This window comes from Chinchilla lanigera, unplaced genomic scaffold (genome assembly GCF_000276665.1).
Source record: "Chinchilla lanigera isolate Chin_1 unplaced genomic scaffold, ChiLan1.0 scaffold00014, whole genome shotgun sequence".
Lineage (NCBI taxonomy): Eukaryota > Metazoa > Chordata > Mammalia > Rodentia > Chinchillidae > Chinchilla > Chinchilla lanigera.
Genome location: NW_004955415.1, coordinates 30,507,283 through 30,531,083, shown reverse-complemented (window position 1 = coordinate 30,531,083; position 23,801 = coordinate 30,507,283). Strand labels below are relative to the sequence as shown.

The 23,801-nt window shown below is 50.4% G+C and overlaps 1 protein-coding gene and 1 long non-coding RNA gene across 5 annotated transcripts; one reads left to right on the top strand and one right to left on the bottom strand.

Annotated features, from left to right (window-relative positions):
• Window positions 1–5,072: 5,072 nt before the first annotated feature.
• Window positions 5,073–20,744, bottom strand: LOC102006658. 4 transcript variants are annotated; one of them, XR_001233256.1, is made up of 5 exons: window positions 19,941–20,744; window positions 18,035–18,300; window positions 11,238–11,425; window positions 6,088–6,227; window positions 5,073–5,346 (listed from the first exon to the last, which is right to left on the bottom strand). It is a non-coding gene; the product is annotated as an uncharacterized LOC102006658 (long non-coding RNA). The 4 variants fall into 4 exon arrangements; XR_001233255.1 differs by having other exon boundaries at window positions 6,133–6,227; XR_001233258.1 differs by having other exon boundaries at window positions 6,133–6,227; window positions 11,238–11,356.
• Window positions 18,975–23,112, top strand: Cst3 (cystatin C). Its single transcript, XM_005380975.2, has 3 exons — window positions 18,975–19,379; window positions 21,683–21,796; window positions 22,781–23,112. The coding sequence occupies exons 1-3, from the start codon at window positions 18,990–18,992 to the stop codon at window positions 22,862–22,864; spliced, it is 588 nt and encodes a 195-aa protein (XP_005381032.1). The 5' UTR covers window positions 18,975–18,989; the 3' UTR covers window positions 22,865–23,112.
• Window positions 23,113–23,801: the final 689 nt, after the last annotated feature.

The following is a 23,801-nucleotide window of genomic DNA, read 5'->3' as shown; positions in this document are numbered from 1 at the left end:
ACCAACCACCTCCTTCTCAACTGGGATGCATGTGAACTGTGAACCAAGTGACCACAGAGCAAGGACAAGGACCTGCTCCTGTTCCCTCTGTTCCTGACCTCCACACCCCTGTCCTTCGTATCCCACTGTCACAACCTCAGATCTGCAGAGCGGGTGCAGTGGATGCAGAAGGAGTGCTGTGCCCTGCGCCCGTCCCTCCTGTGGCCATCCTAGGCCACACAGACCCTGCTCCTGGCTCCCTATGGTGCGTGAAGCTGTGTCAGGATTGTGTGTATTCTCCTGATTCTTGGGATGCAGTCTGCAGTGGACAGTGCTCACTCACAAGGATCTGTTCTTCAGTCCCAGGACCAGGCTGATCTTAGGAAGCCACACTCACACCCAGTTGCCACAGAGCCTCATGCCATTTGGCCCATGTCCACTGAGGACATTCCCATGCACTGCAGCCCATCCTGACTCAACCTCCTCTCCCCTGGAACATCTGCTCTGTGCTCCTGACCTTGGCCTGTCAGGGTCCACCCACCTGGGGTCACAGTCCTGAGCCAAGGGGGATTCCTAACAAGGATTTTTGAGGTGTGAGGGTGCTTATAAAATAACATGGGCTGTTATTTTATTGATGTGGCCTCCCCTTGTGTGTGTTCCCTATGATGTCACACAGTGAACCACTAAGGACCCTAAAAGAGTCCAGAGAGTCTCCACTGTGAGCCTCAAGTGTCCCTGTTTGCAGCAGGTTTCCCCCTACTGCTGCACCAGGGAAGAGGACCCTGTGGGCGGTGGACCAGGTCCCTGAGGGATCAGCTGTGCTTAGTACTCAAGCCTCAGCTCTCCTGGAATAGCATCCAATGGGTCCTGTTGGTCACAGAGCCTGCTGGGGTGGACCCGCCCTGCCTCCTGGACAGGAAGTGCTGGCTCAGCACCCTGGCTGCTCCCCAAGGCAGCTTCCCTTCCAGGGCCCAGATCAGAGGGTGCAGCCCAGGCTCCTACCTGCCCGTTCCCTGTGTCTGTCTTGCTCTGCTGCATGAGACTCCTCTTTGAAGCTCCTTGGAAGGGAACAAGTTGAATATAGGACGGGGCCATCCCACAGGCAGATCTGGTGCAGTGTGGGCTGGGATGGGTTTGGCCCTGAGACCTGGCAAGCACCAGTAACTGCGGCAGTGAGGTGGATGGAGCAGAGCGCTGAGAGTCCTGCTCTTCCGCCCTAGGTGGGACTTGGCATGAACTACTACTTGGACTTGGAGATCGGCAGAACCACATGTGCCAAGGACCAGCCCACCCAGGATGACTGTCCCTTCAGTGAGGAGCAGGTATGAGCCTGAAGTGGGCAGGGGCAGCACAAGTACTGAGGCAGTGTGTGTGTGTGTGTGTTTGGGTGTGAGATGGTGTGTGCGTGGGTGTAGGTATATGTGGAAAGTTGCATGTGTGCGTACATGTGACTGATATGGAAGGTGAATATGTCCACATGTGTATATCATGTGCACATATATGTCAGTGGAGAAATACGTGTGTGTGTGTGTGTGTGTGTGTGTGTGTGTGTGTGTGTGTGTGGAGTGTGGTGGTCAGGTGAGTGTGTGGTGCCTGTGAGTGTATGTACAAGCACATCTGTACACACGTGGGGTACCAGAGCAGCACTGTGCACACAGGATTGATTTGAGTGCTGAGAGGCACCCTGGGAAGTGGGGTGCTGGGAGGTAACCCCTCTCTTTGGGGCGCTCCTTCTGGGTACAAGGGGCAGCAGCAGGGCTAGTGGGGAGGAGGAGGACTCTGGGAGTCCCAGCCTCGCCCCAGCCACAGCCAGGCTGAGCAGGTCAGGCCTGAGAGGGCCGAGACACCATGCTGCCCTCAACCTCAGCCTCTCCTGACAGCCGGGTCCCTGGAGGCCGCGCTCTGGGCACTGAGTTCCTGGCACCCTGCCCACCCCGCCTGTCCCTGGGTCCCAGGCCTGGTTCACCCCTGGGTGCCTCTCAGTGCCGCCCTGGGCTGAGGTTGGGGCACTGGGAGGAGTGAGTGCCTGCCCTGCCTGTGCCTGCTGGGCTCCTGGCCCTGCAGGGCCGCTCCCTGGAGGCTGTGGGGGATGAGCACCTGGGATTCCTGAGCTGGGGACAGCACCACACAGGGACTTCCCCTCCACCACTCCTGCTCTCTGATGTTCATGTCTGGGCATCCTCCCTCTCTCCTGAAGCCACACTCACCATCCCTCTCTCTTCCTTTGACAGATGCGGCTCTGCTCCTTTGTGGTCGGCTTTAGGGCCTGGGAGTACTACTTGGAACTGACAAGCTCCAGCTGTCACAATGCTTGAGGTTCTGTTTTGGCCAGGACACAACGACCACCCCTTACCCATGTCCCCTGCAGTATCCCCAACACAGCGATGGAGTGCAGCCCTGGTGCAGTCTCCTCGGTGCCTCAGTACCCAGGCTCCAGGACAGCAGGCTCCTCTGGGCAGCGTGGGCACCCACGAGCTGTCCTTTTCCTTTCTCCTGTGCTTCTCAACCATACCTGTGGGGGAGGGGTTGCACATGGCCACCCCTGCCTTGCTCAATAAAAACCTGTAGCATGGGGCTGGGGATTTAGCTCAGCGGCAAAGCGCCTGCCTGGCAAGCGCAAGGTCATGAGTTCAGTTCCCGGTACCAGAGGAAAAAAATAAAAAATAAAATAAATAAATAAATAAATAAATAAATAAAAACCTGTAGCAGCTCCCTTGCGTGGCATGGTCTCTGGTGCCAGGGAAGGGTTGGGGGAACTGTCCCCACTCTTTGGATCTGTCCCCATTGCTCAGTGCTGTCTGAATATCACATGGTCCTCGTGGACACTATCACAGATTGGAGGTGGGGCAGAGTCATGGTCACAGAGGGCCTGCACTTGTCACCATCACCCATTCGTGTGGGGTCTACCCTCCTGCCCACTCCTTCCAGCTGTCTGCAGGGCCATGGCTCTGCCCTGGGGACCAGGCTTGGAGAAAGTGACCTGGCCAGCCATCCAGGGTGTCCTCTCCATCCCAGCCTCAGTGACCATCTGAGCAGGGCCCCTTGCCAAGGTCTGGCCTTGGGGCTCCTGTGGCTCATAGTGGGGTTTTATTTGACTGCAGGCTGAGAGTCCCTTATCAAAGTGCTTGGGACCAGAGTGCTCCAGGTCTCAGAAATCTATGCGGTTGTGGGAAATCTCCACATACAATGGGACCCACGTCTGACCACCTTGTTCATGCACCCTGAAGCTAATTGTTGTAGTGTGATTCACTACAGGAATAAAGCTTAAATTGGAAGGTCAGAGGGAGGACAGGAAAGAATCCAGGTTGAGTGGTTGGAGGGGTCACCCTGATACGAGTGTTCAGACTGGCCCTCCACACAGGCAGGAGGCTGTTTTCAAGGACTGGCTGGCAGGCTGGAGTCCAGGTGGTCAACCATGTGTCATCATTTTGTTCATAGTTCTGGGATCTTGGTGGAGGAGGGATGGTTTCCTTTCCAGAAGAGGACTCTGATTCCATGAGGTCTCAGTCACATGGGGCTTTGCTTCCCTGGAATCCAGGTGATCACAGATTCAGAGCAGTGGCTGGAGCAGTGGAGGCTTCTGGGAGTAGCTGTACATCACTGTCAGCCTCTCACCTTGTGTCCTCAGATTTGAAGAGGATGAGACCTGAATTCAGGGATGATCAACCCTTTCCAGCCAGATCCTAAATGACCACCACTCCCCATGCAGAGCTGAAAGGAGCTCTGACCCCGGATTTACAGTGACAAGGACATGAAGGATGGTAGAGCTGTGTCCTGCTGTTAGTCACCTATCAGGCCTCTGCAGCCCAAGTGAAGGGCCATGGTTCAAACAAAAATGATGTTTAAGGCCCTGCCTGTCCCAGAGCAAAATGCAGATCATACTGGTAATGAGCAGGTAGCAAGCACCCAGAGATCTATCTGTCTGAGTCCCTATGGTGGCCTCTGACTCTGTCGTGACTGTATCTCTCCCCTCTGAGAGAGTTTATCCTCCTTAACCTCAAGGAGGAAGAGACAAAAGTTCTGTCATATTTTTTAATGTTCATAACTGCTGTACTCTCTGGTTATATTTTCCCATGAGTGTTTGAGATAGAGTGTGCAACTGAACTACCTTCCTTTTACTGTTAAGGCCAGTTAAGGTTTCTCAGGTGTTACCTCTGAGGACACATGAAGAGCCTTTTGGCTCCCTTAGACCCTTACCAGCTGTGTCAGCTGCCCAGGTGGACCATGGCCTTGCATGACCATTGTGCTTTCTTGGAAGCACTGGCACACTCCCCTCTGTGGTGAGTCCTTTAGCACAATGCACACTGGAGGACTCCTAGTCTCTGGAACTCAACACTCCTGGATCAGGAGGTTGGGTGACTCACTGCATGTGCAAGACCCTGGCAGAGGGGATCCATCATCCCTGTGTCCTGGATGACCTTGGAGGACCAGATTATCAGCTGTCCTCTTGTCCTTTCATCTCCTTTCACTTTGATCTCCAAGCCTCAGTTGCTGAACACCTACAAGGTCAATTGCACCAGTGTCCATGCAGGCAGCACAGCTTTTTTTGCTGTAATTCTCCCTGGACACTTGGAGTCTGTGTCAGATACCATCCACCTCACCAGAAATGGGCTGTCTCCCCAAAGTGCTCCTCAGATTGTCTGTTAGAAGTCATAACCCTGGGGAATGTGGACAGACCACACTTGCAAAGTATTTCATGGAAAATACAAAACAAAGACACCAAGAGCAAAACAGCATCATAGTTTCAGATACATAATGAATAAGTTTAGTTATGTAAAAATTAGAGTCCTTTTAGGTAGGATATATTTGCTTACACTTATGACTTTCAGGTCAATCATTTTGGAATGCCTGGGTTTAGCCATATTTAATTATTTTAATACAATTAGTAACACACAGCTGGGCATGGTGGCTCATGCCTATAATCCCAGCACTAGGGAGTCTGAGGCAGGAGGATTGCCGCAAGTTTGAGACCAGCCTGGGTTACAAAGTGAGCTCAAGGCCAGCCGGAACTGCATAGTGAGACCCTGTCTCAAAAAGACAAAAAAAATTCTAATTAGAAACACACCCTCACAAATGTCTACCTTTACAATGTTGGTCCTGGGGGTGGGAACCAATACATCAAGGTGTTTTTCCTCAATTCTATATTTTAGAAGGCTTGTACACTTAGGGAGTGACATGCATTTGACATACAAGGAAGTCACGAACAAACAGCAGCACAGTTATATAGAAAGATTTACATATCAACTTAACTTTTCACTTTTAAGGCAAAATTCAGAATGCCTCTGTAGTATAGCTGTAATCAAGTGATTTTGTACTTAAGACATCTTCAACAGTAGTAACAAAAATCAGAGAAGGGCTTTGGATCTCCTACAAGATCAAGAAGCAGTGTTAATGACCTCAAATATTATTATTATTATTATATTATTACCTGATATAGAAGTGACTCATTTGTGCAATAAACTATTGAGTGATAGCCAGTAGATGTAGACCATAGTTAAAATGACAGTACTGTCCACGTGGCAGTTTCCCTGCTGAATGGTACTGAATGGCATCAGAAATGTTAAGTTCCACTGACTATTTCATAAATTCAGGTCCAGATGCTGTAAGACATCACTTGTGTAAGACAGCACTTACTGGTTACTGTGCATGCATCACACTCATGCATCATTAGTTTCACAGCCTTTGCACATTCTCATAGCATGTGTGGTCCTTGCATTATACATCTCTAGTAAATATATAATAAGTGTCACATATCTAGTAATAACCTAAAATAATATTTGTTCACTTAATCAGAGTTATAAACTGAACATTTAAATAAACTCATATTCTATTAAGACTCAGTTTTCTTGGTAATCAAAAACCAAAAGAATAAAACAGAAGAAATTAACTTAATTTCTGTAAATTTAGATTAATTTCTGTAAATTTTTACTGAGTGTATTAATATTTTAAGCAAACATTGTTTTAAACAACAGTAATGTTATATATTTGGTTTTTAAAAAACGATATAAATAGTCAGTGAAATTATAAGCAGCCTTATCACACTTAGAAATTTTCTTTCAGAAATTTCATCACTGGCCAAGTTTTTATGATTTACATTCACTTTCTGACCTTTCCTCATCTTTCTTTTTACTTTCTGGCAGGTCAACTTCTTACCAGACAGATCTTATCTTGCCAAAAACACTCTTTTACTCATGTCCTTCTTTACTTCCCTCTCTTCTTTCTGCCTTTTCTTCATTTGCAAAATTTGCCTTTAAAATAAATTATAAAATTTCTGAATTTGGAAAAATTATTCTTATTTTCCTAAGATAAAATATGCTCGTTTGCTGGGCGGGTGGTGCATGCCTGTAAGCCCAGCAATCAGGAGGCTGAGGCAGAAGGATCATTGGAAGCTCGAGACCAGCCTGGCCTACAAAGTGAGCTCACGGTCAGCATGAACTACATAGTGAGACCCTGTCTCAAAAAAGACCAAAAAAATGTTCTTTTAAAATACAAGTGTATATACCCCTTTTATAGAATTATATATTAGAATTTTAACCCTTAGTGACCTTATGTTTAGTGAGACTCCAGGAATAAAGCAAGCCTAACCTCCTTTTTAAATTAAGTTTATTGGCACAATTTAGATATACATAATGATCACATTCAGTACAGGAAGTTTGTACCTGTACATGATATATCTTGATTCCTCTATTTCCCAGTACCCTCCCCTCCATTCAACCCCCCTTCCTCTCTTTATTTACAAAGCTTTATTTCCATTTTATCCTTATTTTTTCATTTTTTCTTTTCCTATCCTTCCTTTCCCTCTCTCCTCTCCCTAGTTCCCCTTTCCTTTTGCATATTTTCTTCCTATTTCGAATATCTACTATTCTTTCCCTTATTCCCTTTCTCACTTGAACATTTTCTTCCCATTTCCCAATATCTATTATACATTTTGGTCCTTATTTACACTTTCAGTTTCTCACACCAGAGAGATGATATAATATTCACACATGTGTGTCCGATTTATTTCATGTAAGAGTGTGGTCTCAGGTGCATCCATTTACTTAGAAATGCCTCAAGTTTAACCTTCTTTGTGACTGAACAGTACTCCATTGTATAAAAACCCTCTTTTTTTATCTGTTCATCAGTTGATGGGCATTTGGGTTGTTTCCAAGATTTAGCCATTATAAAATGTGCTCCTATAAACATGGGTGTTGCATATATCTTGGTGGTATGATGCTTTTACTTCTTTTGGGAAGATACCAAGAAGAGGAATAGCAGGAGCAAATGGAGCCTCCAGTCCTAGTCTTTTGAGGAATCTACACAACGATTGCACCAGTCTACAGTCCCACCAACAGAAGGGTCCCTTTTTCCCCTTTTTCCCCAGAACCCCTCTAGTACTTGTTACTGGTTGATTTCTTGATAATAGCCATTCTTTCTGGGATGAGATGAAATCTAAACATTGTTTTGATTTGCATTTCTTCAATGACCAATGACGTTGAACAATTTTTCACGTATTTATTTGCCATTGATATTTCTTCATCTGAGAAGTGTGTATTCATCTCAGATGCCCATTTAAAGATGTCTCTTTAAATTTGAGGGGCCTGTTTTTTTTTTTTTTTTTTAGTTCTTTATAGGTTCTATACATTAGTCTTTCATTTGAGGAACAAAGGGCTAAAAATCTCTCCCACTCTCTGTGTTGCCTTTCACTCTGTTGGAGATTTCATTTGCTGTGCAAAAGTTTTCAATGAGATCCCAATTGGTGATTCTTTGTATTTCCCATACAATCATGGTTTTTGTTCATGAACACTTTGCCTACTCCTATAGCTTCAGGAGTTCTACCTATTCTCTCTTCCATTCAGTTTTCCTATTTTATTATTTAGATGTTTAATCCATATTGATTTTAGTTTAGTGCATGGTGATAGACGTGGGCCTAATTTTAGTCTTCAGCATGTGGAAAGCCAGTTTGGCCAGCATCATTTATTAAAGATATCTTTGTTCCAGGGAATGTGCATGGCCTCTTTGCAAAGATAAGGTGGCTGAGTGTGTTTAGAGGTGTCTCTGCATCTTCTAATCTATTCCAATGATCCTCAGGGGTTTTTTTTGCCAATATCATGCTGTTTTTATCACAGTAGCTCTGTAGTATAATTTTAAGTTAGGGATGGTGATGACCCCTGTCTTGCCTTTATAACTTGAATTGTTTTTGCTATTCTAAGTCTCTTCTGGTCCCAGGTGAGTTTTAGGCATTTCTCTAGTTCTGTGATGTATGCTAATAGTATTTTGATGGGGATTGCATTAAATCTGTGTAACAATTTTGAAAGTATGGCCATTTTCACTGTGTTGGTTCTTACTACATAAGAGCAAGGAATATCTTTCCATTTTCTGATATTCTCTTTGATCTCCTTTTTCAGAATACTGTAGAGTTTTCAATACAGAGATTTTAAAAATTCCTTTGTTAGATCGATTCCTAAGTATTTCATTTTCTTGGGATGCTATTGTGAAAGGTGTAATTTCCCTAATTTCTCTCTCAGTGCATTTGTTATTTGTGCACAGAATTCTTTGGAGTTTTGAGTGTTGATTGTGTAACCAGCTATGCAACTGAATTTGGTTATTAAATCTAAAAGTCTTTTGGTATTTTTTTGATTTTCTATGTAGAGTATCATGTCATCTGGAAATAATTACAATTTAAATTTTTCCTTTCCTATCTATATTCCTTTTATTTCTTTCTCTTGTCAAATTGCTCTGGCTAATGTTTCCAGAACTATATTGAACAGGAGTGATGATAATGGACATCCTTGTCTTGCTCCTGATTTTAGAGTGAAAGCTTTCAGTTTTTGACCCCTTAGTATGATATTGGCTGTTTGTTTGTTATAGATGGCTTTCATCACATTGAGATAAAGATCATCTATTGCAAGTTTCATAGGGTTTTTATCATGAACAGGTGTGGACCTTGTCAAAAGCTTTTTCTGAGTCTATTGAGATGATCACATGGTTTTTGTCTTTGGCTCTGTTGTTATGGTGTATTACATTTATTGACTTGAGTATGTTGAACCATCCCTGCATCCTTGGGATAAACCCTACTTGATCACGCTGTATAATCTTCTTGATGATATGCTGCCTTCTCTTTGCCAGTGTCTTATTAAAGATTTTTGTGTCTATGTTCATTAGGGAGATTGGCCTGTAGTTCCCTTTTTTGTTTGGGTTGCAAGCCCTGAAGATCCAGAAGATGGTTGGCTGCAGCCCATAAATCAGCATATGGTTGCACATTTGGACACTTTTCTTCCAAGCAAAATGTGTGACCAAGTGCATTGCCCAAGGTTCTGCCTACTGTGAAGTAGTCCACTGTGGACCCCTTGTCCACTGTCCAGGGATGTCCTTGACAGGGGCTGTAACACTGCAACTGTTCACTTTCTGGTTGAGCCTGCATAACATGTAGAACCATTCGTAAGCCAGGCCCTAGTCACCTCTTCCTCTGTCGGCTGATCATACGGAGCACCCAAAGGCCAGAGAGGCATGCTGGGAGACAAAAGGCAATACACAGAAGGAACCAGGCCATTTAGGTAATTTCTTCATGTAACTTACTTGTACCTTCCTGATCTACCTTCCTGATCACATATATACCACTTCCATGGTATTTAGATGGGCTGTTACTGTGCATGTCCAGCTTTTTGATCTGGTGGGTCATCGAGCACCTAGCTCATGACAGGTAATTCAGGTCAGTCACATAGTAACCTCGTGTCCCATGCTCAAGTGTACAGTTTCCACTAAGGCCCAGTAGCAGACCAGGAGCTCTTTCTCTAAGATATGTAGCTACCTATAGATGATGCCAGAGTCTGCTCCAAACCTGTGATGGTCTCTGCTGTGATTCCCTTTATGGACCTGCCAGAGGCCCTAAACAGCAAAGGATACACCCACTAGGGAAACTAGAGTGCTTCAAAACAGGTATCCTTTCTACTTCTTTCCCTTTTTATTGTATCCAGGCTACAAGCCTATAAACTAGAGCTACGCACATCCAGGGTGGGTCTGCCCGCTAGGTTTGCCAGCTTCTGCGTCAGTCATCCATAGACACACCCAGAGCAGTGCTTTACTAAACTTCCACACTGTTCTTACTCCAATCAGGCTAATGCAACACAGTGAATGTCACATCGCCTTTCTTCATGGATCTCTAACAGAAAGGTGAACACTTGCCAGTGAGAACAGGATCCTGATGCATGCTGAGCTCACTATACCTCTCTCCACTGAGTACATGCATGAAGCCAGGCTCTACCCCACAGAGGGGAGAGCCCTGATAAGCTGAGATCCTGGGCAGGGCTGGGCAGGCAGGAGGTCTCAGTGAGGCCTGCTGCTCCTACTTGGTGATTCAGACCTTGTGATTGTTGCTGCAGTCTCCTCCACTGCACGATGTGGGAAACATGCATTATAAATTTTGCTGAAGGATGTGATTGTTCAATCCACAGATGACTGACCCAGCCCTGTGACATGGGCTGGAGCTACAGCAGGGAGGAAGCAGATAGTGTAAGGACCCAGGGAAGGATGTGGAGGTGCACAGAGTGATGATGCACACCCTAAACCCCTCAGGCCTGAGGTCTCAGGATGAAGGGTGCTTGGAGCTGGCAGCGTATCAGGCAAAGTGAGCCTGTGTGCAGTGTGATGGTCCCCGGGGTAAGACATGTGCTGCTGACAGCACAGGGACCAACCCAATGCCTCAGAAAAAGGCAGTGAGATGCTCCTGGGGACCTGGCTCTAAGGGAGGGGCAGCAGGAGCCCCTTGTGGCCTCCCACAGGTACTGCTGCCTGGTCATTCACCCAGGTGACGGACACAGTCACACTCCCCTAGGAGCACACACGACCCCCAGACAGAATCAGACACACATGCAATCACACACATGTACAGGCACACATATACACACACAGTCACAGCACACACACACACTCACACACATACACACACCTGCAGCACATACACAGCATCCCTTATGACAGAAGTGTACATTATTATGGAGTAAATTTGCTCTACAGGTATTTCCAGCTCTGAGCTTCCTCAAATGTACAAAACTCTTCATGTCTATGGCAAAATCCAGAACAACTCCTTGCAGGATGAGAAAAGTCAAAGGGGTTAAAGGGTGTTTTCCATACTGGTGCTTGCAATATACATGAGGCTCTGTGAATCAATACAAGCTACACTCCTAATTAAAGTATAGAGGATTCCTGAATGATTCCACTGGAAGTCTCCTCATGGAGATGGCAGTACACATTAAACAGGCATAAAACATGGAAAATACCTGCAATACAGAAGTTGATTAAATCTTTTTCAACTCTCACAGATGACTTTGATCTTTGGGCCCTTTGTTTTCAGGGAGAGGGCATAGCACCTGAGTGGCACCTTCAGAAATTGAGTCCTCTGCAGACAAATTGGGAGACACGGATCTAGATTAATTCTTCACTTCCTCTGGATTCTAGAATTGGGAACCTAAGGAAATGGATGGTGGTAATGGGATCAGGTTGACAGCTGAGGAAGGAAGGGCTGGACGGAAATTGATTGCTTTGGAATTGGTGTCGACATGAGCTCACAGTTTTCAGTGTAGAAACCAACAGACAGTTGTGGTCATGTGTGTATGTATGTCCCAGCTCTGTCACCTAAGAGGTTAAAACAAGGAGCCTCAGCTTCCCACTATGTACTTTTTGGAGGCTGGAAATTCTTTGTTCAGGAGCTGTTTGTGTTCTGCAGGATGTTGGTCAGCATCTCTGACCTCTGCCCACTAGATGGCACTAACATCTACTTCCTGACGGGGACAGCCAAACCTGTCTCCAGACAGAGCCAAATGAACCCTGGACACTAAAGCCCCTGGGATGAGCAGCGCTGATCTTATCAATGAGTAGCTCTGCACTCAAGGATGGTTCAAAATTTTACAGCTTCAGGGACTGGACCAAGGACAGGGAACTCTGAACCCGGACCCCTTGTTAAGTCACAGAATAGGGGCAGAGTACAAGAATGAGGGGACATGTCTACAGGACACTAGAGCCAGCTTAGGAGGCTCCTGGGACCAGCCCTGAGGTCATGTAAACATTGTAATAGATGATAATAAGAGTACAAGTCCATGAATAAAATGAGAAACTGAGTGTCAGTAGTGGAGAGACAGATGACTGATGGATAGGTAGGTGGATGACAGTTTTCTTTACTGTATAATGAAAGTCATTAATAAATATATATTTAAATGAAGACATTAGAAACACAACAATTTGATAATCATAACAGCAATTGACTCTGGCAAGAATTATCACTGTATGCTGACCTTAGAGAGTATAGGTTTAATAAGTATGAAATAACTATATGTAACAGTATAGCCCCATGAAGCACCTACTGATTATAAAAGGGAAAACAGTAGCTTTTCACTAGAGAAACTTGGAGGATCCAGTGGATCCTGGGTCAAAGTCAGCACATGGTAGCGCAGGGACAGACTGATGGCCTCCTACTTGTGGCCTCCTGCCATGATGACGTGAGGAGCCAACCTCCTTGCCACAGTTTCTCTAAAGGCCCAGCACAAACCCCAACTGGGGACATTCCACAAAGTGATTGCCCTGTGCACTTCCAAAAGATGAGGTAACAAAGACAAGGAACACCAAGGAGCTGTTCAGGATGGGAAGAGACTGAGGAGGCCCAACAACTAAATGCCCTGAACAAATTCACAAACGTGGTCAGACACCATGTGTGCTGTGATCCTGTCATGATGGCAGTCACTGGCCTGAGTTTGGCTAAGAGAATGCCCTTGACCTTAGTACATGCACATAAGAGTTTCCAGCTGGGGAAAACTGTATTCATCCCCTCTACATCTGTGTAACACAACATCCAGCAGGAAGGCGAACTATGTAGGCTCACAGTCTCAAGAATCCAATCCATGGTTGCTTGGCCCGCCCGCTTTGGGGCTTGTGACCAGGCAGCTCTTCATTGTGGGGAACAAAGCCACTCACCTCCTGCCAGTTGTGGGCTGTTACTGCAGGGGATGGGCCACGTGGACAGAGAGGTGTCAGGGCAGTAGGGGGTGGCAGTAGACAGCCCAGGAAGCAGAGAGGAGACCTCTGGTGCCATAGCTGTCCAACCTCCAACTCAGGCAGCACAGGAGTAGCCCAAGTTGGGCAGCAGCATCCAGTGCAGCCCTGCGGGTCCCAACCACCTGGTTCCCTGGGGAAGGGCAGGACTGCGGATGGGAGGGAGGTCACCGCTCTCCACCACAGTTGACTCCTCTGAAGACACAAGTTCTGTGTTCCAGGCCCAGCTCCCCTGGGCCATCGCTCTGGCTTCCTCTCAGACTCATTCAGACAAACCTACTCTCTACAGAGCTTCTCTTTTCCTCTAGTTTCAGAGACATTAGAAACTCTAAACTCAAATTCTACTGTCTGGATTTTTTCTTCTTTCTCAGTGTCCCTGGGCCAACCTCTCTTCCCTCTCTAACTGGAGCAATTAACTCCAATTATGTAAGACATGCTCTGCTGGGAGGAAATGCTGGCACTGTCTCAAAAAAAATAATAAAAGGAGCTGAAGTTTAAGAGCAGTAATCCTGATTCCACTGCCATTCAGCAGATGCCTGTGCCTGATCCGTGCCAGGCACCGGGAAGAGAAGCAGACAGACAACAGGCTGGAGCTTGCACTCGGTGGGTAGAAATGGCAAATATGAGAGCCGCACACACCAAAACTCAGGCGGTGCAGTGAAAACATAAACGTGGGGAAAGAGAGAGAGGAGGGCATGACTTTAAATGGTGAGGTCAAACAAGGCTCAGGGGAGGCGGACCTCCGTGCAGACTTCTGAAGGGGTGAGGAGGCAGCCACAGACCTGCAGGACGAGGACCCAGCTGGCCAAGCGCCCTGAGCAGCAGCACCCCAGCAGCCTTGGGAGCTTCCAGAGCTATCAGCCTAAGTAACCCTTAGTTACTGTGGGCTGATGAGGCCTGCAATCTCCCAAGCAAGTGGACAGGGAAGGGTTAAATAAATGGTACAAAGGAAATGATTTTAGGGCTCCAGGGGGAACTAACTCTCTTACAACTTTAATATTCTCTGAGTTTAGCCAAACACTTCTCTGGGCAGCCTGTATTTATTTGGTTTATGAAAAAAGGAGGGGGATACTCCTCAAGAAAACTCAGGAATCTGGGCAGGACTTCTCCAAGTAATACATTATGTTAATTTAGGAGAACTATGTTATCTCCAGGAAAGCCTTTACAGCAAGAGTGAGATGCCTGCAGCTATAGTCTCCTTTAAATTAACTGCGGTTGGAGCCAGACGTCTTTAGTTGTGGCCTTATCTTGTCCTTTGAGGTGTTATAGTTTTATAGGGCAACATAGGCTTCAATGGTGACCAGAGTGACTCACAGAGGTTTACTTATTATGAGTCCACTGCCTATCTTTAGACAAGATACCTAAGCTTTAGACAACTCACAAGTTAACCCAGAAAGCCAATTGGTTAATAATAAATCCAGCTCACAGCCACTTTGCAGTGGTCTCCAACACAGAGCAGCAGGGACAGCAGGAGAGGATGTCACAGCTGCGGCAGGCTGTGCTGGGCCTGGGAGCCACTGGAGCCTTCATCTTCTCCTCCTAGTGATCAGGCCCTCCTCCCCAGTTGGGCAGCCATGGCCACTGGGGACATGGAAGCTCAAGTGAGTGGAAATTCAGTGAGCTCACAGGAGCCTGGGTCAGAGCTAAGATCTCGAGGGAGTGTGAAGCATAGGTGGGGTCCTGGCTGAGGCTGAGGTTATGAAGGAGCTCCATCCCTAGAGGCGGGCTGAGTGGATGTTTCAGGGTCAGGAGGCCCCGCCATGGTCCAGGTGGCCAGGCCACAGTGAGCTGGGCAGACAGCAGGTTCTAGGTCTGTTCTGAAGGCACAGTGGAAGTTTCTCTGACACTGGGCGTAGGGTACAGAGAAGAGCAGTGACATGATGGGGATACCCAAGGTTTCAAGGGCAGTGCCCAGAAAGCTGCAGTGGCTGCCCTGATGTGGGGAAGCTACAGGCAGGAGGTGGAGGGGGACCCAGAATGCAGCGGGGTGTGGCAGTGGGGTGTGTAAAGTCACCAAGGGGAGCTATAGAGCAGAATGTAGGTGTGGCGCTTCCTGCTGGAGACCCTGGGAGACTCAGAGGACAGCTGGGTCTCAGTCCCTTCTCCGTGCTCTAAACCATGCCTGAGGCTGGTGACTTACAGGAGGAGCAGCTTATTCCAGGAAAAGCGGTTTAGGAGCGTGTTGGTTTGGAGCTTATTTTTGCAAGGTGAAACAATATAATACAGGGCACATATTTTATATGATTACTTAAAATAGTCACCCAAAGAACGATATACAAAAGAGTGCAGGAAATCTATCCACACACTATAGACCAGGCAGGTGCTTGTGTCGCTGAGCTATATCCCTTGCCAGGGATAAATCTGTCCACACACTATAGACCAGGCAGGTGCTTGTGTCGCTGAGCTATATCCCTTGCCAGGGATAAATCTGTCCACACACTATAGACCAGGCAGGTGCTTGTGTCGCTGAGCTACATCCCCGGCCAACACACTATAGACCAGGAATCTAGGGCAGAACTTGGATCCCACGGAAATGTCCTGCATGAGTCCAGCCAAAGACCCAGAGCTCATAACAATGCCTCCCACGAGTCCACCTGGAGGCCCAGAGCCCATAACAATATCTCATGCAGGCCTGTTTCGCGGATCTGCCCTGGGAAGGCCCAAAGGTCAATGGTAGAATCTAGGAAATCTGTGCCAGTGGGATGAAGGAGTTGTGCTAGTAGGTTGAGGGATCTGCACTGGAGCCAGGAAGTGATGCTCAGAAGAACCAGAGCTTCCCCAAAAGATACCACAGCCATCCTCAGCAACAGTGAGGTCCCGAGCTCCTCCAATGATCCCATCAGGGAAGCCAACGCAGCAAGCTTCTCAGGAGACCAGCCATGCACCAACTTCCCCTCCGAAGCCAGGAAGCGATGCTCAGAGTGAGGACCAGAGCTCCCCCAAAGTGAACCAAAGCTATTCTCAGTGCCAATGATGTCCTGAGCTCCTCGGAGGATGAAAACAGCCAAGTTCATCAGGAAAGCCAGTATGACGAGCTCCTCCAAAACAACCAACAGCTTCTACCTTTTCCAACAGCCTCTTTGGTTCCCAAAAGCCTCTCTTCTCCTTCTCCAGTTGTGCCTCTTATGCTGCGGGCAACAGTCCCCAGGTGAGCCTCCCACACCTAGCATCACACTTACTCAGTTTAGCTGGGGATTATAAATTGACCACCAGTTGTCAATCCACTACAAGGAAGTTGGAAGTCCAGGAGCCTCTGGGAAAAGAACAACAGCAACAAAAGATGGCACTGCATTCTCAAAATCTGCCCAGTCAGGCTCCCAGTGATACCCAGGATGCATCTGGAGCCAGGGTCCCTGCCCCTGTCCATATCCAGTGACACCCCCACCTCACGCTGGCTAAAGACCCGCTGTGTCTCTCCTCAGAGACCAAGAAACTCCTGAGGGCAGGACCCACTCCCACTTGGTCAGAGTCAGAATCTGACATCAGATGTACATTGCTGTGCAATGAATGGATGAATAGATAGACATAGAATCAAGAACACTTTTCATGAAGGACCAATAAATATGAGAGGCTTGCCTGAAGGGATCCGGCATAAAGCCTGTGAGAAGGAGATGCTGCCTATCAATCCAGTTCTCATTGCTATAAGAGAACAGCAGAGACTGAGTAATTTGCAAAGAAAAGCAATTTACTCAGTTCCTGGTCTGGATGCCAGAAGCCCAGGATCAGGCAGCCGCACCCAGTGAACACTTTGAGCTATAGTGTGATGAGGCCGCAAAGCAGCAGCTCGGTGAGCATGTATGGAGCAGGAAAGTGTTCGAACCACAGCACCACCTGTTAGGCAGCAGCGCTGAGGATCCCCAGCCTATGTGACAGTGCTGAGGACGACACCCACAAATATTCACACATCAGTGAAGCCCAGCATGTGCCAGGACCCCTCGGTCTTTGTCTGGACTCCCCAGGCCTGGCTGGGCCAGGCCTGCTGCTCTGGCATTCTGGATCAGGAAGCCTGAAAATGCCCCTCACCCACGCTTTGGTTCTAGGAAGAGAATTAACTGCATGAAGGTTTGTCCCATGGTGAAGTGCATCATGCCCAGAGCATTCATTACAGAACCCAGACAGAAGGAACTGAAAGTCCGGCATCAGAGGAAACTTCAACCAGGAGGAGCAGACAAACCTGGGATCAGAGGCTGTCACACCCCAGAGACAAAGCTCAGGAAGGGACAGGAGGGGAGGGGGCAGCAGTGTTACAAGCATGGCAAACAAGGTCGGGTTAAAGCACACGCGTGAACTTGTGCATGGGCACGCAGGCCCACCCACACATATGCACACGTAACTTACAGCCTTATGGTCCTTGTGTGTTCTTCTTTCTCTTCTGTTTTTTAAAGAAAGTACTGAACTGATCTTACTCTTTAAAAACCTCAACTTGTATTTTCACATATGTGGGAGAGTTGGGAAAAGCTGCTCTTTCTCTTATAAAATCTGGGTTTGCACCACTGACGGTGGAGCCTTTATTCCTTTCTGGGTTCTGCCTGAAAGAAAACACTAAACCCTAACCCTACGCAGGTTACAGTGGGGCACTCCTATAATCCCAGCATTCAGGGGGCTGAGGCAGGAGGATCGAGGATCGCAAGTTTGAGCCCAATCAGGTAATTTAGTAATTAGAGAAACCCTGCCTCAAAAATTTAAAAACTTTAAGAAACTGTTGGGTATGTAGTTTGGTGCAAAAACCCTCGGTTCAACCCCCAGTAACGGGGTGTGGTGACAAAAAGACTGGCTTTAGGGAAGAAGGAAGGAGAGGGTAGAGGAGGGGTGGGGTCCCAATTTAAAAGAAGAAAAAAGGGAAGGGAAGAGGGAGGGAAGAGAAGGGGGGAGGGAGGAGAAGTGCAAGGCAGCAGCAAAGGATGGAAGCCATGCAGAGCCGCCCTTCCCATGTGCTCTGTGTTTTGGGGCGCAGGCCAGAGCCCATCTAAGAGCCCCAGGGAAGCTGCATAGTCAGGGACAGAGCCCCGAGTACGCAGGAAAACGTTCCCACCTTTTGATTCCTGTGGATCCCACCTTCCCAACTCAGGCAGCACAGAGCAGATCTGGGGTCCAGGGACACAGGAAAGCTGGCCACCTTCACTCTGGAGTCACTGGCCTGGGTTACTGTCAGGCAGAGAGGGTGGGGTTGGTGGAGAAAGGGTCCAGCTCTCTGTCCGGAGCCCTGCACTCGCTCCTCTTCTGGGCCCGATTCCAGCCAGGCCTGCTCCGTCCTGAGCCCTGGCTTTGGCATGTGATTCCCTGCTGCCCGTGTCCTCTCTGTCCAGGGAGGAAGAGAACCAAACATCAGGCTAAAGAAACAACATGAGGGAGCTCAGAAAGGAAGCTGAAGCAAGGATGCAACACAGGCGCTCTCCTGGCGAGTCCACCCCTGGGAAGCTCAGGAACAGGAGCAGATCCCAGCCCAGGACAGACAGGGAACAGGGCCAGGTGGCTTTGAGCTTGAGCTCCAGGGTGCTGGTCGGTTGGCGACCGCTCTGGTTCTTGATGGAGGGGTCGCTCTGGGTGAGGTTTACTAAATCCCTCAGTCTAAATATCCAAAGCGCCTCATTAAGAATTGCCCTGTTTCATGAAATGATATTTGGTGTAAAGGTTAAATAGCCATTTTATTAACATGATTACACCAGTTTTTTCACTTTCCTGATACATCTACCAGAAGTTTAAAGCCACACATGCTCGGTATCCCAGCTCTGTGGGGGTCTCGCCCGTTGTCCCCTCCAGGCTCAGGTACCTGTGCCGGGCTGTGGCCTGGACTACCTGGCTGGGAGTAGTTGTTGGGAGATCTGTTGACTGACTGACTGATCACGAGGCCTTAAGGTGAACCCCTGTCCTTTCCCAAGTAAAGGGGAGTCACTCCTTCTTGGCAGAGGAGTTCCCCCAAGACAGGTCAGGGCCTGGGCTTCCCGGCACCCCTGCTCGGGGATTCCCTGACCTCCGACGACCCCTGGATGCCAGGACTGCGCTTTTCCCCTTTTCTGCTGAAACAGCGTTCAGCGGGCGGAGCGGCAGGGCAGCGGGGCGGGACCTGGGCGCGGCCGGAAGAGGCGGAGCGCGCCTGGATAAAGGCGCCGCGCAGCGCGGTGGTCCGCAGCTCCCGTCCCGTCGCAGCCATGGCCCGCGCCGCCCTGCTTCTGGCCGCTGTCCTGGTCGCCGTCCTGTCGCTGACGCTGGCCGCGGAGCCCAGGAAGCGCCCGCGCCTGCTGGGCGGCCTGGAGGAGGCGGATGTGAGCGAGGAGGGCGTGCAGCGCGCGCTGAACTTCGCTCTCAGCGAGTACAACAAGGCGAGCAACGACCGCTTCCACAGCCGCGCGCGCCAGGTGCTGCGCGCCCGCAAGCAGGTGCGTGTGTGCGCGGCCTGCCTCGGCCTCTGCCCCGCCGCCCGGCCTGCGGCCCAGCCGGAGGCGGATTCGGAACGCACGCGAGCCTCGGCAGGGGTCCTTGCTCTCCCTCCTCCGCCCTTCCTGCTGGCCCAGATGGTCCCTCCTGCAACCTGGCCTAGACCCTAGGGTGCACTGCAAGTGACACCTGAACCTTAGCCGTAGTCCAGTCCCAGAGGCACCAAGCTAGGATCGGGGTCCTTAGCTTTGCCCCACAGCCACCTCTCAGGCAGGAGCCCTTATAAACTGTGGACCAAGTGACCACACAGCAGGGACAAGGACGGGGACAGGCACCTGTACCCTCCTTTTCTGAGCTCCACCCCCTGAACTTTATCTCCCTGCTCTGACTTGACCTCAGGTCTGCAGAGCAGGCGCAGAAGGAGCAGAGGGCGTCCTGGGCCCTGTGCCCGCCTCTCCCGTGGTCACCCTTGGCCAAGTGGGCCCTGCTTCTGGCTCCCCATAGTGGGTGGAGCTGTGTATGGATTTGGGTGGATTCCCCTGATCCTTGGGGGCACTGCTTACCCACAAGGACCTGCTCTCCACATCCAGGACCAGGCTGACTTCAGGAAGCCACATTCACACTCAGTCGCCCACAGAGCCTCATGCAGGGTGGCTGATGCCCACTGAGGACATTTCTGTGCCCTGCAGCCTGTCCTGACTCAGCCTCCTCTTCCCTGGAGCAGCTGCTCTGTGCTCCTGACCTGTGCTTATTAGGGTCCGCCCAGCTGGGTGCAGTCCTGAGCCCCAAGGTGTTCCTGGCAAGGATGGACGGGGTGCACAGGCATCCCTAAGATGACAGGGTTGTGATGCTGATGCTGCCTCTGCTTGTGTATGTTCTCTATGACGTCACAGAGTGAACCCTTAAGGACCCCCCACTCAGATGTGTCCCAGTCACTAGGCAGGACATAACTATGCAGATGTCTGCTGACCCTGGGTGATGGGTGTGTCCTCGAGGGTGGACATAGCCAGCAGCCGGTCCTCCTCCTAGGCTCCAGCAGGGGTATAGCTCTGTCCCCAGGAGCCTGCTTCCCCTCTGTGCAGCAAGGCGGGGTCTCCTGAAGCAGTCCTCAGGAGTGGTCTGCAGGAGCAGGGTCCTTACCCTGAGACAGGCCTGGTGGCTGGGAGCTGTGGGCACCCAAGAGCTTGGGGGAGACAGGCCTCTGTTCCTGCTGGAGTTACCATGGGCAGTGAGGTTGCTGGACCTGGCTTGTCCTTAAGGAGGCTGGGTTTAGGCCCGTGTCCCCTGTCAGGTGGAACATAGGACAGTGCCAAAAGCACTGTGTGCACAGTAGTGTGTGGAGCTCGGTCCCCCCTCTGTGAACATCCAGGTGAGTGGAGAAGGGCCTGTCTCCTCACAGTGGCCCGCTGACCTCTGCCCTGGGCATGGCCTGCACTTCCTGCTGCCATGGTCCTTGCTGCCGTCACCCTCAGGGTGACGAGCCTTGGGGTGAAGTAAGGATATGAGACATCACAGGTCCCTGACCTTGACCTGCAGATGGGGAGGTCAGTCCTGAGGGGGCCTGGGGCCTCGCCCTGGCTGTGCGGGGTGTGGTGCAGAGCCCTGTCCTGCGTCCCTGCCTTCTGCCTCTCCTGGTGCTAAGGAGTCCTCTCTGGGCTCCCAGGCAGGGACGGCTGGGTTCTGTTCTCCAGTGCAAACTGAGACAGGCAGGGGAGCGACTGCCTGGCAAAGTGCCCCAGGAAGCCCTGAGCTGGTGCAGGGCATCTCTCCAGTGGGCCGGCACCGTCCCTGTGGGCAGCTGGCCGCCCCCTGCTGCCGAGCCAGGGAAGATGTGTCCTGTGGGTGGGGAACCAGGTACCTGAGGGGTCAGCTCTGCTTGATCCTCAGGTCTCAGCTCCTAGAAGAGCGTCCAGGGCGTGCTGTTGGGCACGAAGCCTGCTGGGGTGGACCCGCCCTGCCTCCTGGACAGGAAGTGCTGGCTCAGTGCCCGGGCTGCTCCCCAAGTCGGCCTCCCTCCCAGGACCCAGATAAGGGGATCCAGTCCTAGTGTCTGCCTGCTCTCTTCCTGTTTCCTCTGCTTGGCTGCAGGAGACACTTGGTTTCAGTTGCTCGGGAAGAAACAAGCTGTAAGCAGGGCCCAGCCGTCCTGCAGCAAGACTTGGCTTGCGCTTGATGGGTGATGCTTTTGGTAGCTCATCAATGCAGGCCTGAGCCCTGGGCAAACACACTGACCGGTTGGACAAGACAGTAGCTGTGGGTGTGTGAACCACACAGCTGTGAGTGAATCCTGCTCTTTCCCCTCTAGCTGGTGGCCGGCATGAATTACTTCCTGGAAGTGGAGATTGGCAGAACCACGTGCACCAAGTCCCAGCCCAACTTGGCTGACTGTCCCTTCCATGAAGAGCCGCACCTGAAGAGGGTAGGTTTCTGCTGTGGGCAGAGCCAGTCCAGAAGCAGGGATGTGTGAGTCTGTGTGTGCATGTGCACCTCTGGTGGTGCAGTTTTTGTGCAGGTAGGCGTGAAGAAGGTATGTTGTCGTGTGTATGTGAATGCTTGCCCTTGTGGGTTGTATGGGAAGTGAATGTGCACATGTGCGGGTTGTACAGGGAGATGAATGTGCACACCTGTTGGTCGTGTGTACAGGTGAGTGTGCACATTGGTGAGTGGTGTGGGAAGTAAATGCACATGTGTGTGTCATATGAATGGGTGTATGTTGTCTGAGGAAGTGCATGTGCACACCTTTGTGTCATGTGGGGAGGTGTGTGTGTGTGTGGAGTGTAGTAGTCGGGGGCAGATAACTTCAGGTGAGGTGTGTGTGTGAGGGTAACTACACATCTGTGCACATGTGGATAACAGAGCAGGGCTGTACACACAGGATTGATTGGGGTGCTGAGTGGTACCTTGGGAGGCAACCGCTGTCTTTGGGGCTCTCCTGCTGGGCCGGAGGGGTAGCAGCAGGGCTGGTGAGGCAAGAGAAGGCTCTGGGAGTCCCAGCCTCGCCCCTGCAAGAGCTAGGCTGAGCAGGTCAGGCCCGAGAGGGCCAAGACCCCACATTGCCCTCAACCTCAGCCTCTCCTGACAGCCGGTCCCTGGAGGCTGAGCTCTGGGCACTGAGTCCCTGTCACCCTGCCCACCCCGCCTGTCTCTGTGTCCCAGGCCTGGTTCACCCCTGGGTGCCTCTCAGTGCTGCCCTGGGCTGAGGTGAGGGTGCTGGGGCACTGAGCTTCCCTGCCCTGTGTCCCTGGGATCCTGGCCCTGCATAGCTGCTCCCTGGGGGCCATGGGGGACAAGGACCTCGGATCCCTGAGCTGGGGACTTTCCCTCCACCTTGCCCCATCACATGGCCAAGCCTCTTCCCTTTCTCCTGCAGCCCTACTGATTGTCTTTCCCTCTTCTTTTGTAGAACTCGGTCTGCTCTTTCCAGATCTACACCGTGCCCTGGGAAGGCAAAATCTTCCTCACCAAGTCCAGCTGTCGCGATGCGTAGGCTTTGTGCCAGGCCACGCCACACTTCCCACCTCTTACCTGTGTCCCCTTTGGTGTCCCCTTCCCGCAATGGAACCCGGCCCTGGCTCAGTCTCCTTGGTGTCCCAGCTCCTAGGGACCAGGACAGCAGGCCCCTCCGGGTAGTGTGGACACCATGAGCTGTCCCCTCTTCCTTCCTCGACCTAAACCACACCAGTGTGTGGGGCCTACAGCCACCCTTGCCTTGCTCAATAAAAACCTGCACCAGCTCCTGGTGGCGTGGTCTCAGGGGACAGGGGAAGGGTTGTGAGCAGATGGGAGCTGGGCCCACTTGGCCACACACACAGGTTGGGGCCAGGGTCGCCCTTTTGGGACCCCTGGGTCCTGGTGAGATGAAGAGGAGTTCGGGACCCAGTAGAGGTTTGGGCACAGAAACCTTCGCCTGTGATAATATGCACATCCAAACACCGACAGTAACAAAGATCCCTTTCATAGGTCACTGGGGCCCTTGAAAATGTTAGAAATATTATGGGAATCACCAGAATAGGACAGAGACGGGAAGTAAGCATGTGCTGCTGGAAAAATGTCACACATAGGCTTGATCAGCACAGGGTTGCTTCAAAGCCCTGATTTGTAAAATCTGTGGGTGAAAGGCAAGAAACAAGCAGGTCCGTGCCAGAACCCAGGGAGGAGACGCACGAGGCGTGGAGGCCACAGCTCTGTGCCGCCCAGAGCTTCCCTCTGTGCCTGTCTGTGTGCCCTGAGCCCTCTTCCTTTGGGTTTTTGGAGACTGGTTATGTAAGCGTGGTTGAAGCATGGCCAGCTGTGTGGAAATGGCATTGGCCCAAGGGGTCTGAGCCAGTGCAACAGACGGGGCTGGAGCCCAGCAGACACCCTCCAGGGTGTGGCTCAGCAGCAGGGTCTCACCATCTGCTCTCAGGCGGAGTCTGCTTGTGGCT

Bases quoted from the DNA above. Each gene is read 5' to 3' on its own strand.
- Cst3 (XM_005380975.2), top strand. From the start codon at position 18,990: ATGCCAGGACTGCGCTTTTCCCCTTTTCTGCTGAAACAGCGTTCAGCG. The intron at 19,380-21,682 runs GTGCGTGTGTGC...TTTCCCCTCTAG, and splicing joins TGCTGCGCGCCCGCAAGCAG to CTGGTGGCCGGCATGAATTA. The intron at 21,797-22,780 runs GTAGGTTTCTGC...CTTCTTTTGTAG, and splicing joins AAGAGCCGCACCTGAAGAGG to AACTCGGTCTGCTCTTTCCA.